A 13,339-nucleotide genomic window follows, 5' to 3' on the forward strand; every position below is an offset into this window, starting at 1 on the left:
ACGGGACGGCTGACGTTTCTAGCTCCGCGGGAACAACCACGTCTCCCCACCTCCGCCCCTGTTGCCTTTCTTGGCTCGCTGACTCAGACCCCGCGCCTGACCGTGTGGGAAGGAACTCACAGCAGGGAATCAGTGTGTGGTTTGCATACAACCTCGGGGCGTGGGGAAGGAGGTTTCTGGGAGGGGCGGTGTGTCATCCCTATGAGAGGTGACGCCTCTGCTCTTCGGGATTCGTGCGCAGTGAGTCTTTCCATCCTGGAATCTGGAAGGGAGCTGGGGGAGTTCGGGGCTGGGACTGGGGAGGTTTGCTTGCTTATTTTCTGCCCGTCTCCTCCAGCTGTATGTCCCCTTGAAGGGCAAGATGGCGAACCTAAGAGCTTCCCGGGTCGTCCCCCAAGACTGCAGAAGCCCAGCAGGAACTCCTTCTCGGAGCTGGTAACATGTCCAGGATGCTGTCTCTCTCTCAGTTTCCCAGGAGATGCCGGAGGACACGGTGAATTTCGACCTTCCTTTGATGCCCCTTGTGTTCCCTCAAAGGACAAACAAGGGCTCAAAGCTCCAGCTTCTCTGGAGGAGGCATGAGGCAGGGAGGAGGGAGGTGGGCTGTGGGGTGATGGGCAGAGACATCTGGGCAGGTGTCAGCGTCGCGGCTGGTGGTGGAGGGCTTGCTCCTGGCGTGCGGTGGGGGGACCCCAGGGACGCTGCTCCGCAGGGCCCGGGACCCAGGACGCTCCGCCTCAGAGAGCCGTCCAGACCCAGGCATCGGCAGTGCCGAGGCTGAGAAACCCTGGACTGGCGTCACTGTCTAATCACATATTTGTCCTCTCTGCCCATGCATGCATGCATCCATCCAGGCGTCCCTGAGAGTGAGGCTGGGAAATCCCGACCTACGTGAGGATACCTCACCCATCTACCTATGCGCTCTCTCTATCTCCTTATTCTATCTTCTTATAACACCTGTCTTCTTATTCTATTTATCTGTTTAGTTATTCTTATACTTAGGCTATTTGTCTACTTATTCTTTGAATCTACTCATTCTATCTGCCTACTTTTCTATCTACTTACTTATCCTATTTATCTAAATACTTCTTCTATCCACTTATTCTATTTACCTATCGATGTACTTACTCTACACCTGGATTTTAGCCCAGAGACCCCAGCATTGAGCCTCTGACCTCCGGAAGGATAGTCTTGGCCAAAGCACCCCTAATCTGGGGCCAGCAAGACCTGAATCTCACCCTGCACCACAATGAACAATTTGAGGTCCATCAGCCAGGGACCGATCCCTGGGTCGGGAAGACCCCCTGGAGGAGGGCATGGCAGCCCACTCCAGTATTCCTGCCTGGAGAATCCCTGGGACAGACGAGCCTGGTGGGCTACAGTCTATGGGTTTGCAAAAGAGCCGGACATGACTGGAGTGAGTTAGCACGCATGCAAACACTGTCAGCTTCTGGAAAACTCAGGTTCCGACTCTAAAACGGGGCAATTTATGCTCACTTTCTCCATGGCTCACAGATTCCATCAGCGAATATCTGTGAAAGGTGTTGGAAGGTTTTTTTTTGGTGTGTGTGTGCGTGTGTGTTTTTAATTTGTCTTAAATTCATTTCTTTGGCGATTTCTGGTCTGTTTCAACATGTTGGGTCTTTCACTGTGGCCCACAGCGTCTTCATCCGTGGTACACTGGTTTACTTGCCCCGAGGCACATGGGAGCTTTGTTCCCCAACCAGGGATTGAACCCATGTCCCCTGCATTGGAAGGAAGGTGGATTCTTAACCCCTGGACTGCAGGGACGTCCTAGAGCTTCGTAGTTTTTCAAACATGATTTTACAAGGACGGTTATCACGCTGGGTGTTATCTTTAGTAAAAGTTGAAGAGAGTCAGACACGACTTGTGGACTGAACGACAATACTGACTCCCAGGAGTGCTTTCGGATGCAAGTGTGAGCTGTTGTTCAATCGCTCAGTCGTGTCTGACTCTGTGACCCCACGGACTGCCGCACATGAGGCTTCCCTGCCCTTCACCAACTCACAGAGCTCGCTCAAACTCATGTCCATCGAGTCGGTGATGCCATCCAACCATCTCATCCTCTGTCGTCCCCTTCTCCTCCTGCCCTGTCTTTCCCAGCATCCGGGTCTTTTTCCAATGAGTCAGTTCTTCACATCAGGTGGTCAAAGTATTGGAGCTTCAGTGTCAGTCCATCTGATGAATATTCAGGTTTGACTTTCTTAAGGATGGACTGGTTTTATGACCTGAAGGGCTGGGAGTAAGTTGGCTCTTGATGGTCAACCCAGGCCTTGTCATGCAGGACAAAGCCCACGGACAGGACAAAGCCCACGGACAGGACAAAGCCCACGGACAAATCTCCCTGACAACCTCTGGGAAGTGATTCTCCATTGAGACCCTGCAGTCCAGCCAGCTGTGTCCCTTACACAGACATCATGCTGTCCCCTGCTTCCTCTGATGCCATCGGGAGCTGGACCAAATCTCCCTGACCCTGGATGAGCAGCCAGAAACCATCAGCTAGGCGAGACCTGTCTGGGCCTCCGTCTCCAAACACAGGACTTTCAGGACCCACCAGAGGCTGAGAACCCTGGCTGGATATCATCCATTATCTGATCAGCCTCTCTAGACAGTCGTATCCGGCGGGGCTGTGCAAATGATCGACGAGGCTGAAACAATGATTCTGCATTTTTTTTTTCCTTTCTGACCAGAGTCATCTTTTAAAATAAAAGCATGAGTGTTTCCTGTCGTCATTTCCCCAGGTTCCTTCCCACCTTTTTAAACAAGGGGTGACCTTCATACGTTAGTCATGAGCCCAAGTCCCCTTGGAGGAGTCGCCTCAATGCCTCCACCTCCTGCATCCACCATGAGGCGTGTCTTTCTGCCCTGGGCGGCCGCCGCTGTCTTCTTGCTGGGACACGTGAACGCTTCAGGGAAAACCAGACCGGGTAAGTCCTGCTTGCAGCTGTAGCCACCTGTCTGCCTGAAATACCCTTGCTTTCAACATCTCTGCTTTTTAAAAAAATTTTCTTTTTACGATGTCTTTTGCAAACTCACGGTTTTCTTTGTGAAATTGACAAGAGCTTTCACAGGTTCCCCTCCCTGAGTTGGGAAGACCCTCTGGAGGAGGGCACGGCAATCCACTCCAGTCTTCTTGCCTGGAGAATCCCCGTGGACAGAGAAGCCCGAAGGGCTACAGTCCATGGGGGTCGCAAAGAGTCAGTTATGACTGAGGTCTCGACAAACCTGAGTCTGCCTGTTGTAAAGGACCCTCCTCTTCATTGCCTTCAGGACTAGGTTCAGATGGGAAAAAAGAAATGCAAGAGCCCGTGTCTAGAAAACGGAAAATCTGGGTGGTTTCACTGTGCTGCCTGCCTGCAAAGCGGTTGCAAGCCTTTTGCTTAAATTAGTACTTACCTTTCTGTGGTGGGGTTTCCCTGATGGTTCAGACAGTAAAGAACCCACCTGGCAATGTAGGAGACCCAGATTCGATCTCTGGGTCGGGAAGATGCCCTGGAGAAGGGCATGGCTACCCACTCCAGTATTCTGGCCTGGAGAATCCCCATGGACAGAGGAGCCTGGCGGGCCACGGGCCAGAGGGTTGCAGAGTCTGACACGACTGAGTGACTAATACTTTCACGCTGAGGGTGGCCCAGGTGGGAGATGACGATGGCACGTTCCTGGCGTTCTTTTTCTGAACTGTCCGTGGGCATCACCCCATGCTAGACCGTCCCTGTCCGAGATGGCCTCTTGCCCAGCTGGTTTGGACGGGTCCTCGGGGACCTTCCGGGCTGAAGCCCTGGTTGGGGAGGGGCAGAGAACTGTGCTTCCAGCGAGGGGCGGGGAGGGAGCCTGGATGTGGAGTGTCCCCAGGCCTGACACTCACATAATTTCCCAAGCTGTGTGCAGATCGGAGTCCAGATCTGGCCTCCCGTCTTCCAGCAAGAGAGGTAAGGGAGGAAGACCTGGCTAGGCTTGGCGTGCCCACGGCCACAGACGCCTTGAGAGCTGTAGCTTCCTCCTGACTGCCACTCCTGCATGCAGAGTTTGGGTGGAAAAGTGCCGTTTAGACCAGCTCTGGAATCTGATCCACTTGAAGCACAAATACAATAGTAAGATTTTGTTGTTCAGTTGCTCAGTCGTGTCCGACTCTTTGCGACCCCATGGACCGCAGCATACCAGGCCTCCCTGTCCATCACCAACTCCCGGAGCTTGCTCAAACTCATGTCCATCGAGTCAGTGAAGCCATCCAACCATCTCATCCTCTGTCATCCCCTTCTCCTCCTGCCTTCAGTCTTTCCCAGCATCAGGGTCTTTTCAAACGAGTCAGCTCTTCACATCAGGTGGCCAAAGGATTGGAGCTTCAGCTTCAGCATCAGTCCTTCCAATGAACACCCAGGACTGATCTCCTTTAGAATGGACTGGTTGGATCTCCTTGCAGTCCAAGGGGCTCTCAAGACTCTAGACGGACCTTTGTTGGCAAAGTGATGTCTCTGCTTTTTAATACGCTGTCTAGGTTTGTCGTAGCTTTTCTTTCAAGGACATGGGAGAGAGCTTGGAAGGGCGGAGGGCTCACCCCCCTGTGAAGCTGGGCTCAGTCAGATCCTTTGTAGGAACTTCCTGGAAAATGCAGGGCTTGCTTTATGAATGGCCTTTGTTTCCCTGAGGTCATTACGGGTGTGAGACCCTAAGAACCCACTGGGCATGGTCTTAATAAAGCAGCCCCTCTTCCCACCCAAGGTCCCAGAGTCGTGTCGAGAGACCCCCCCACCCCCACCCCCACCGCAAGGGCCATTTCCACTCCATCGATCCATTTTTAATGAGCAGAGTCAGACTTCACGGCTGCAGTGGGCTATCAGTATTTCCATCCGAGGCTATCATGCATTGATGGCAGGGCTGCTGGGCTACTGATGAGGCACCTTTGCCCCCGTCCAAAATGCCCTTGAACTTACAAGGAAAACGCACACACCCCCAGGGCTGGGGACCAGATGTCTGAGGTCAGGGTGTCCCAGGGCTGAGCTCCATCCAGAGGCTCCAGGGGAGGGTCCTTCCCGCCTCTTCCAGCTTCTGGGGGCTCCGGGCGTCCGTCCCTGGGCTGGTGGCCGCCTCCCTCCTGTCTCTGCCTCCGTCTCCACGTGGCTTCTCCTCTCTGTCTGTGTCTCCCCTCTTCTGTGTCTTATGAGGACCCTGTCATGGGTCCCCATCCAGGAGGAACCTCATCTCAGACCCTTCGCTCCATCACACCTGCAAAGACCCTGTTTCTTAATGAGGTCCTGTTCCCAGGTTCTGGGGTTAGCACATAGGCGTGCCATTCGCAGCGCCACAGTTCAAGCCCTCCAGGATCTATTCAAAGGGTGCTAACATTTGAGAGAGACGGGGCTCCTTTTCTGTTTTGACAGGTCTTGCTGTAGTCGTAAGGGGAGGGAGGTCGTCGAACCAGATGGTACCCAACCTGAGTCTGTGGCAGAGACACGGCAGAAAGCAATGGCTCTCGAGATGCTAGTTTTTATTTTATCTGTGTATTTACTTTTGGCTGTGGCTGGGTCCTCGCTGCTGTGCCCTTGAGTTCACGAGCTGCTCTAGAAGTAAGAAGGCGGTGTGGGCAGGAGACGGAGTATGTGTGAGCAAGTCGTGTCCGACTCTGTGTGACCCCGTGGACTGTAGCCCGTCAGGCTCCCCTGTCCATGGGATTCTCCAGGCGAAAACACTGGAGTGGGTTGTCATGCCCTCCTCCAGGGGATCTTCCCGACCCAGAGATCGAACCTACATCTCATACGTCTCCAGTACTGGTAGGTGGATTCTTTACCTCTAGCGCCACCTGGGAAGCTAGTGAGATGAGATCACGTAGATAGGACTACGTAGATATTACATGTAGACCCAGGGATCGAGCCCAGGCCTCCTGCACTGTGAGCAAGACGCTTTACCATCTGAGCCACCAGGGAAGTCGGATACAGATACAGACACAGATATAGATATGGAGCAGGAAATGGCAGCCCACTCCAGTATTCTTGCCCGTAGAATCTCAGGGACAGCGGAGCCTGCTGGGCTGCCGTCTATGGGGTCGCACAGAGTCGGACCCGATCAAAGCAACTCAGCAGCAGCAGCAGCGTGTCTAGATGTAAAACCCGTGTGGTATCTGTAATAGCCAAGGCTGCTTGAACTGCCCCAATCTTCCTGGATGGAAAAAGGCCCTAAGACTCTATCTCAAACGATGTAACAGATGATGTTCTGATTGCCCCCATGATCTGCCGCCCTGGATGACCTTACTCACACCCCCTCGGAAATACCCAGCAGGGCTGGGCTCCAAGTCCCTCTGAACGCCCCATCTCGCTAGAACAAATGCCCCTGATTCACCTGCATTTTTCTACACGCTCTCCAAACTGGGAAGTGGGTTTTACCTCTGGGGAGAGGGGAGTGGGTACGGGGAGTTCTTGGTATTTACACGACGTGTCTACCTATCGGAGGCCCGCAGCTGGTACGTTTGTTCACATCCAGATTGCTCACGACCTTGGTTGGTTTTCTGAGAGAAAATTAAAAAAAGAAAAAAACAGAAGAAGAAGTTACGGAACCAAAATCATGTTTACAAAAGCCCCCAGACCTTTCAGAACCGTCTGGATCTATGAGATAGGAGGCTCCCGTTTTCAAGACCCTCTCCGTGGGGTTCCCTGCTCACCAGGGTTAGACGACAAAGTCTGTGTCAGACGCGAGGAGGATCTGGAGGAAATGAAATTAGGCAAAAAAGGGGGATCGGGGGCGGGGGGTAATGCTCTGGTTAACAGCTTAGTTAACTCACTGGCCAGATGAGTCACCTCTTTAAAGCACACAACTCAATCCTTTTTTTAAAAAACAACAAACATTATTTCTTTTTGAACAGAAGGATAATTGCTTTATAGAAGTTTTAGTTGAAATAGAGCTGAAGCATGAGCTTCCCCGGTGGCTCAGCCGTCAGGATTCCGCCTGCAGAGCAGGAGCCACGGAAAACTTGGGTTCGATTTCCGAGTGGGGAAGATTCCCCTGCAGGAGGGCATAGCAACCGACCCAGGATTCTTGCATGGAGCATCCCTTGGACAGCGGAGCCCGACGGGCTGTAGTCCACAGGGTCGCAAAGAGTCAGACACCACGGAGCATGCACGCTCACACGCGTAGCCGATGCATCAAATATTAATATAAGTTACAGGTGTACAGCACAGTGCTTCTCGTCTGTAAAAAGCGAGACAGGACCCCTTTACAGTTACGATAAAATAGTTTCTATACTCCCTTTGAAGAACTGTATCATTCTTGTATTATAAGTGCCAAACACACGCAGACTCTGGACACATAGTAAAAATATAAAATGTCTTGATAATTATAGCTAACTAGATAGATATCTGTACATCGTTACATAGATGGTTACCTAGATAGATGACATGGGTGATAGTTATTGATAGATCTATAAATACCGAGCATAGATGGATAATAACTCGAAGGTCTAATGCTGAGGATGGTAGCTAACATGCTGGAATGATAACATTCTGGTTGCATGCATGCTTAGTGACTTGACTGTGTCCGACTCTTTGCGACCCCGAGGACTGTAGCCCGGCAGGCTCCTCTGTCCGTGGGATTCTCCAGGCAAGAACAGTGGAGTGGGTTGCCATGGCCTCCTCCAGGGGGAATCTTCCCGGCCCAGGAATCGAACCCGCATTTCCCGTGACTTCCGCTTTGCCGATGGCTTCTTTACCCACTGAGGCATCATGGCAGGCCAATATTCCGGTTATGCCGGGCTAAATAAGATGTATCAACAAGTTTTGTTTTTTTTTTCTTTAAAAGCACAGCATCATTCTTACGAGTGCTGACATCATTTTGCAAATGTCAAAGCCTTTCCAGCGTCGCCTCAGAGTCCTCTCTGCTTATCTTTAAAAAAAAATTTTTTTTTCTGCACAGGAAACGCATTACAGCTTCAGGTGATCAACTTTAATTTTGAAACCGTGCAGGTTACCTGGAACACAAGTGCATACGCCGGGATTAATTTCACGTTCGTTTACAAGTAAGTGCCGTCACTGGGATTAATTTCAGGTCCGTCTGCAAGTAAGGCGCCGCCCCCCTCCCCCACGATCCTGGAAAACCATGCCTTTGGCTAAAGCATTTTCCCTCAGAAGACGGCACCGATGGGGGCAGCCAGGAAGTGAAGAACCGTAAGTGTGACTGTGAATGTGCGGGTGTGCCCTCTGGACACCCCACCCCTTCCACCCCCTCCACCACCAGTAACCACAGCTCGCAGACCTTCTAACCGAGGGATGCCTGGAAACCGCCTGGATTCTCGCAGGAGGTGCAGAGCGGTCTGACCCCACGGGGCCCTCTGCAACGTCCCAGCAACTGTCTTTGCTCGCCTTCAACTCTGTTGTCTTCAACTATATTCCCTGCTCACCAGGGGCCGCCTTCCAAAAACACCCATTTCCCCATTTCACAGGCGCTTTGCCTCGCTTGACTCAACGACCTGGGCGGCCACGTGGGAGGCGGGGTTTTTCTTTTCTTTTTCTTTCCAATGAATATGGTCTCAGTTTTGTGGGGGGGGGGGGTGTTCGGTGAGGGCTTGACTCGTTGCCATCTGATAAAACCCGAGATAGGCGGGAAGGCAAACAGAAGAGGGAAATTTTTAAGATGAATTTGTTGGGAAAATAAGACTCATGGGGCAAAGAATAAAGTGCCGGATGGTATAGGTGGTCTCACAGATAGCTCATTTCATTTTTTTTTTTTTTCCTGAGCAGTTGTTTGTTCTGTCATATAGGAGATAATTCTTGATCTCATCACAGATTGGGGTTGAGTCTTAAGGATGGAGCGTAAACCTGTCTCTAGTCTTCCTGTTAACACTGCAGCAGAGTCTCAAAGCTTTATCTAATTTTGACACATCCGTATTAAAAGTGCATCCTTGAATCAAGGGCTTGGTTGCTCTGGAGGTCAGTTATTTATTGATACCAATTTATTGATTGCTCATGGTATTGATATGTGACAGCAATTATTATGATTGATACCATTAATAGTATCTTAGATGGTCTCAACAAACTACAACAAGCTGGGTACCTTGGAACAACGGGAAAAAACAAAATGTATCCTCCCCTAGTCCTGAGAACCAGACGTCTGAGGTCAGGGTGTCCCAGTGCTGGGCTCCCTGCAGTCTCCAGGGGAGGGTCCTCCCCTCCTCTTCCAGCTTCCGGGGGCTCCGGGTATCCGTCCCTGGGCTGGTGGCCGCCTCCCTCCCGTCTCCGCCTCCGTCTCCATGTGGCTTCTCCTCTGTGTCTGTGTCTCTCCTCTTCTGTGTCTTACAAGGACCCTGTCCCTGGGTTTAGGCCCACCCCCATCCAGGAGGACCTCATCTCAGACCCTTCACTCCATCACCTCTGCAGAGACCCTGCTTCTTAATAAGGTCTTGTTCACAGGTTCCGGGTTAGCGGGTAGGCATGCCATTTGCAGAGCCACCGTTCAACCCCTACGGGAAGGGCCATCAACATTTGAGAGGCGGGGGGGGGGGTCCTTTTCTGTTTTGACAGGTCTTGCTGTAGTCATAAGGGGAGGGAGGTCATCAAAGCAGATGAGAGTAGGGTCCGTCGTTACGGTTCACGGGCTTGCTTGCTCCGTGGCATGTGGGATCTTCCCGGCCCAGGGATCGAACCTGAGTCTCCTGCATCTACCGCTGAGCCACCAGGGAAGCCCCAAGATGTTAGTTTCAAGGACGCGACACGACTGAGTGATTCTCTTTTTAAAATTCCAGATTCGATAAAAAGGAGGAATACAGACCATGCTCCAGCTATGTCCTTCAACACGGTCATAGTGCCGGGTGCCTGCTGGAGGTGCAAAGAGATGGGCCCCTGTATTTTTCCATCCGGAATGGAACACAGCCTCTTCTCACCAAGATCCTAGCCATCAGTGCTTACCGTGCGTATTGAGTACCTTGACGGTTGACTATGCATCTTGGGTTAGCAACCGTCGTACACATGGCGTGAACCAGTATCTCCAAAGCTTGCTGTTTGGATCTACATTTCTGTGATGTAATGGTTTTTTGTTGACGGTTGGAATGTCAGAGGTCCATCTTAGAAGCCGCTGGGAGGTTCGACCCTTGGGTGGGGAAGATTCCCCTGGAGAAGGAAATGGCAACCCACTCCAGTATTCTCGCCTGGAGAATCCCCATCGACAGAGGACCCTGGTGGGGCTGCCGTCCACAGGGTCGCAAGAGTCAGACACGACTTTCCGAGTAAACAACAACAACATAGCCAATTAAAAAAGCTGTGATGACTCCAGGCGGGCAGCTTTGTGTATCCACTCTCCCCCAAACTCCCCTCCCATCCAGGCTGCCACGTGACACTCAGCAGAGTTCCCTGTGCTGTCCAGCAGGTCCTTGCTGGTTCTCCACGTTAAACACAGCTGTGTGTCCGTGTCCATCCCAGACTCCCTGACTATCCCTTCCCCCATCCTTCCCCCTGGGAACCATAGGTTATTACAGAGGAGTGAGCAGAGTTCCCTGTGCTGGACGGCAGGTCCTTGCTGGTTCTCCATGTTAAACACAGCAGTGTGTCCATGTCCACCCCAGACTCCCTGACTGTCCCTTCCCCCATCCTTCCCCCTGGGAACCATAAGTTCGTCTCTAAGTCTGTCTCTTTCTGTTTTCTAACTGCATTCATTGTATCCTGTCTTTTTAGATTTATGATGCATGTTATAGGATGTTTTTGCTTCTCTGTCTGACTGTTCAATCCCACGGTCTCTACGACCTCATCTTACGTGAAACCTCTGTAATGATCCTCTTTCCAGAGATGGTGAAGGGCTAGGGGACAGCAGTTCATGGCGACTGGTGGGAACACAATTCGTTTCATGAGACATCCTGAAATCTTTCTCCAGCAGCTTCAGGGGAGCTCCTTTCCACGAGACCCTCACGGGTCCTGGGAGAGCTGGCTAACCCTTCTAACTGTCCATGCGTTAAAGACAAGGAAACCTCACGTCTCATGAAGTATTCGGGAGAGGGTGGGCAGCAGGCAGAGAGGAAAGGGAACCGAAGCCCAGGGACCGCTGTGAGTTCAGAGATGGACCGTGTCTATCTTCGCAGCGGTGTTGCTCACCGCGCTGTTTCTCGTTCTCAGTGAAACCCAGATCCCCCGGCGACCTGAGCTTCCAGTGGCGCGAGGAGGCCGTGACGGTGACCTGCTCCCGCCTGGGATACAACGATCTCCAGTATGAAATCCAACACAAGACCATCTTTGACGCTGTGTGGCAGGTGAGGTTACGTCGCCCCGGGTCGGGTGTGAGTAGGCAGCCCCGGGATGGAGAGGCAGAGAGACACAGGCATCCAGACTGGCTTTAGGCACTTGCTCACGCGATTATGGACTTACCTGGTGGCTCAGACGCTAAAGAATCCGCCTGCCGGTGCAGGAGACGCGGGTTCGATCCCTGGGTGGGGAAGATCCCCTGGAGGAGGAAATGGCAACCCACTCCAGTATTCTTGCCTGGAGAATCCCACGGACAGAGGAGCCTGGAGGGGTGCAGTCCACGCGGTTGCAGAGAGTCGAGCACGACTGAGCGGCTGGCACTTTCTTTTTCACTTTCCCTGGCAGTCTAGTGGTTAGGAATCCGCCTTGCAAAGCAGGCCATGTGGGTGGGTTCCATTCCTGGTCCAGGAACCCAGGATTCCATGGTGCGTCAGGGAAGCTCAGCCTGTGAGGCAATGACTGAGCTGGCGTTCTGTGATGAAGACCCCACGTATTGCCGCTGAGCCCTGACAAATAAATACATTTTAGAAATTACTTCTGTAGGAAGGAGGACCTTAGAAAGTCTTCAAAAGCATCTTTCAACATGTTTGTTATGATGGATTTATTTCCTTTTTGGAGAGAAGGGCTTTTTTTTTTTTTTCTGCTGTTGTTTTGAGGATAAACATCTGCCCAGAGGGAAGTGAAACAGGAGAAGGAACTCCAGGAAGCAGGAATCTCATGCAGATCTGTGGGACAAGAGGAACGCGTCTGGGTAAAGCGTCAGTCAGGGCTCAGCGTGAGTGATTTGTCTGCTCCAGTCCACAGAGGCTGAGACCTGCAACATCACCATCGACGGTTTGGATCCTGAGAAGTGTTATTTCTTCCGGGCCAGGGTGAAAGCCCTGGAGTTTGCCTACGGCTCAGAAACGTACCCCAGTGACTGGTCAGAGGTGACGCACCAGCAGAGGGGTGAGCTGCGAGGTAATGCTTGTCACGCAGCATCGCTGCCCAATACGGGCCAGCGGGCTCCGTGCGGGGAGGGTGGAATGGGGCGCCTTGGGGATGACCCCAAGGCCTTCTGCAGAGGTCACTGTGGAAGCAATGCCTCTTCCTTGTGGCCGTTATCGTCGGACTAAGCTTCACTTTCATTTCTATTGACCCAGCAAGAATAATAAGTGTTATTTCTGAATGTCGTTGGGCTTCCCTGCTGGCTCAGCTGGTAAAGAATCTGCCTGCAATGCAGGAGACCTGGGTTCAAGCCCTGGGTTGGAGGAGGGAAAGGCTACCCACTCTAGTATTCTGGCCTGAAGAATCCCATGGACGGTATAGTCCATGGGGTTGCAAAGAGTCGGACATGACTGAATGTTGTTCTGTGGATATATATAGAGAGACATAGATAGATCTATAGATAAATAGAAGATAAACAGTTAGTAGATAATAGATGCTTAATGGATAGATGATGATAGATTATAGACATAGATAAGAAGGGCCTTCCCCAGTGGCTTAGTGGTAAAGAATCTGCCTGCAAAGCAGGAGAGCAGGAGACCTGGGTTCGATCCCTGGATCAGGAAGATCCCCTGGAGGAGGGCATGGCAACCCACTCCAGTAATCTTGCCTGGAGAATCCCATGGACAGAGGAGCCTGGTGGGCTACAGTCCATGGGGTCACAAAGAGTCCGACAGGCCTGAAGTGACTTAGGGAGCGGGTGTAGAGAAGTTGATGGTGGGTACACGGCAGAGACAGATAGATGAGATGTATAGCTCGACAGAGAGGCATGACCGGAGGTAGACAAGTAGGTGGATTATAGACAGATAGATGACAGACACATGCGTGGATGCCTGCTCATTCGCTTCAGTCGTGTTCGACTCTGTGACCACATAGACTGCAGCCCACCAGGCTCCTCCCTTCATGAGAGTCTCCAGGCAAGAATACTGGAGCGGGTTGCCTATCCCTTCTCTAGGGGATCTTCCCGACCCAGGGATCAAACCCGGGTCTCCTGCATTGCAGGCGGATTCTTTACTGCTGACCCAGCGGGGAAGTCCCAGGGAGACATATAGATAGATGATAGATGGAGAGACAGACAGATAGACAGCTGGACAGATAGACAGACGGATGGATAGAGGCACAGA

General features: G+C 52.0%; 1 protein-coding gene across 1 annotated transcript in view; it reads left to right on the top strand.

Annotated features, from left to right (window-relative positions):
* The first annotated feature begins 2,815 nt into the window (after positions 1 to 2,815).
* Positions 2,816 to 13,339, top strand: part of CRLF2 (cytokine receptor like factor 2) — an 18,594-nt gene continuing 8,070 nt past the window's right edge. The window contains exons 1-5 of the mRNA XM_040266427.1: positions 2,816 to 2,948; positions 7,921 to 8,023; positions 9,746 to 9,909; positions 11,106 to 11,239; positions 12,029 to 12,191. Of these exons, the coding sequence (XP_040122361.1) occupies positions 2,843 to 2,948; positions 7,921 to 8,023; positions 9,746 to 9,909; positions 11,106 to 11,239; positions 12,029 to 12,191 (670 nt within the window). The 5' untranslated portion in view covers positions 2,816 to 2,842. The remainder of the gene's footprint in view (positions 2,949 to 7,920; positions 8,024 to 9,745; positions 9,910 to 11,105; positions 11,240 to 12,028; positions 12,192 to 13,339) is intronic.

This window comes from Oryx dammah, unplaced genomic scaffold (genome assembly GCF_014754425.2).
Source record: "Oryx dammah isolate SB20612 unplaced genomic scaffold, SCBI_Odam_1.1 HiC_scaffold_23, whole genome shotgun sequence".
Lineage (NCBI taxonomy): Eukaryota > Metazoa > Chordata > Mammalia > Artiodactyla > Bovidae > Oryx > Oryx dammah.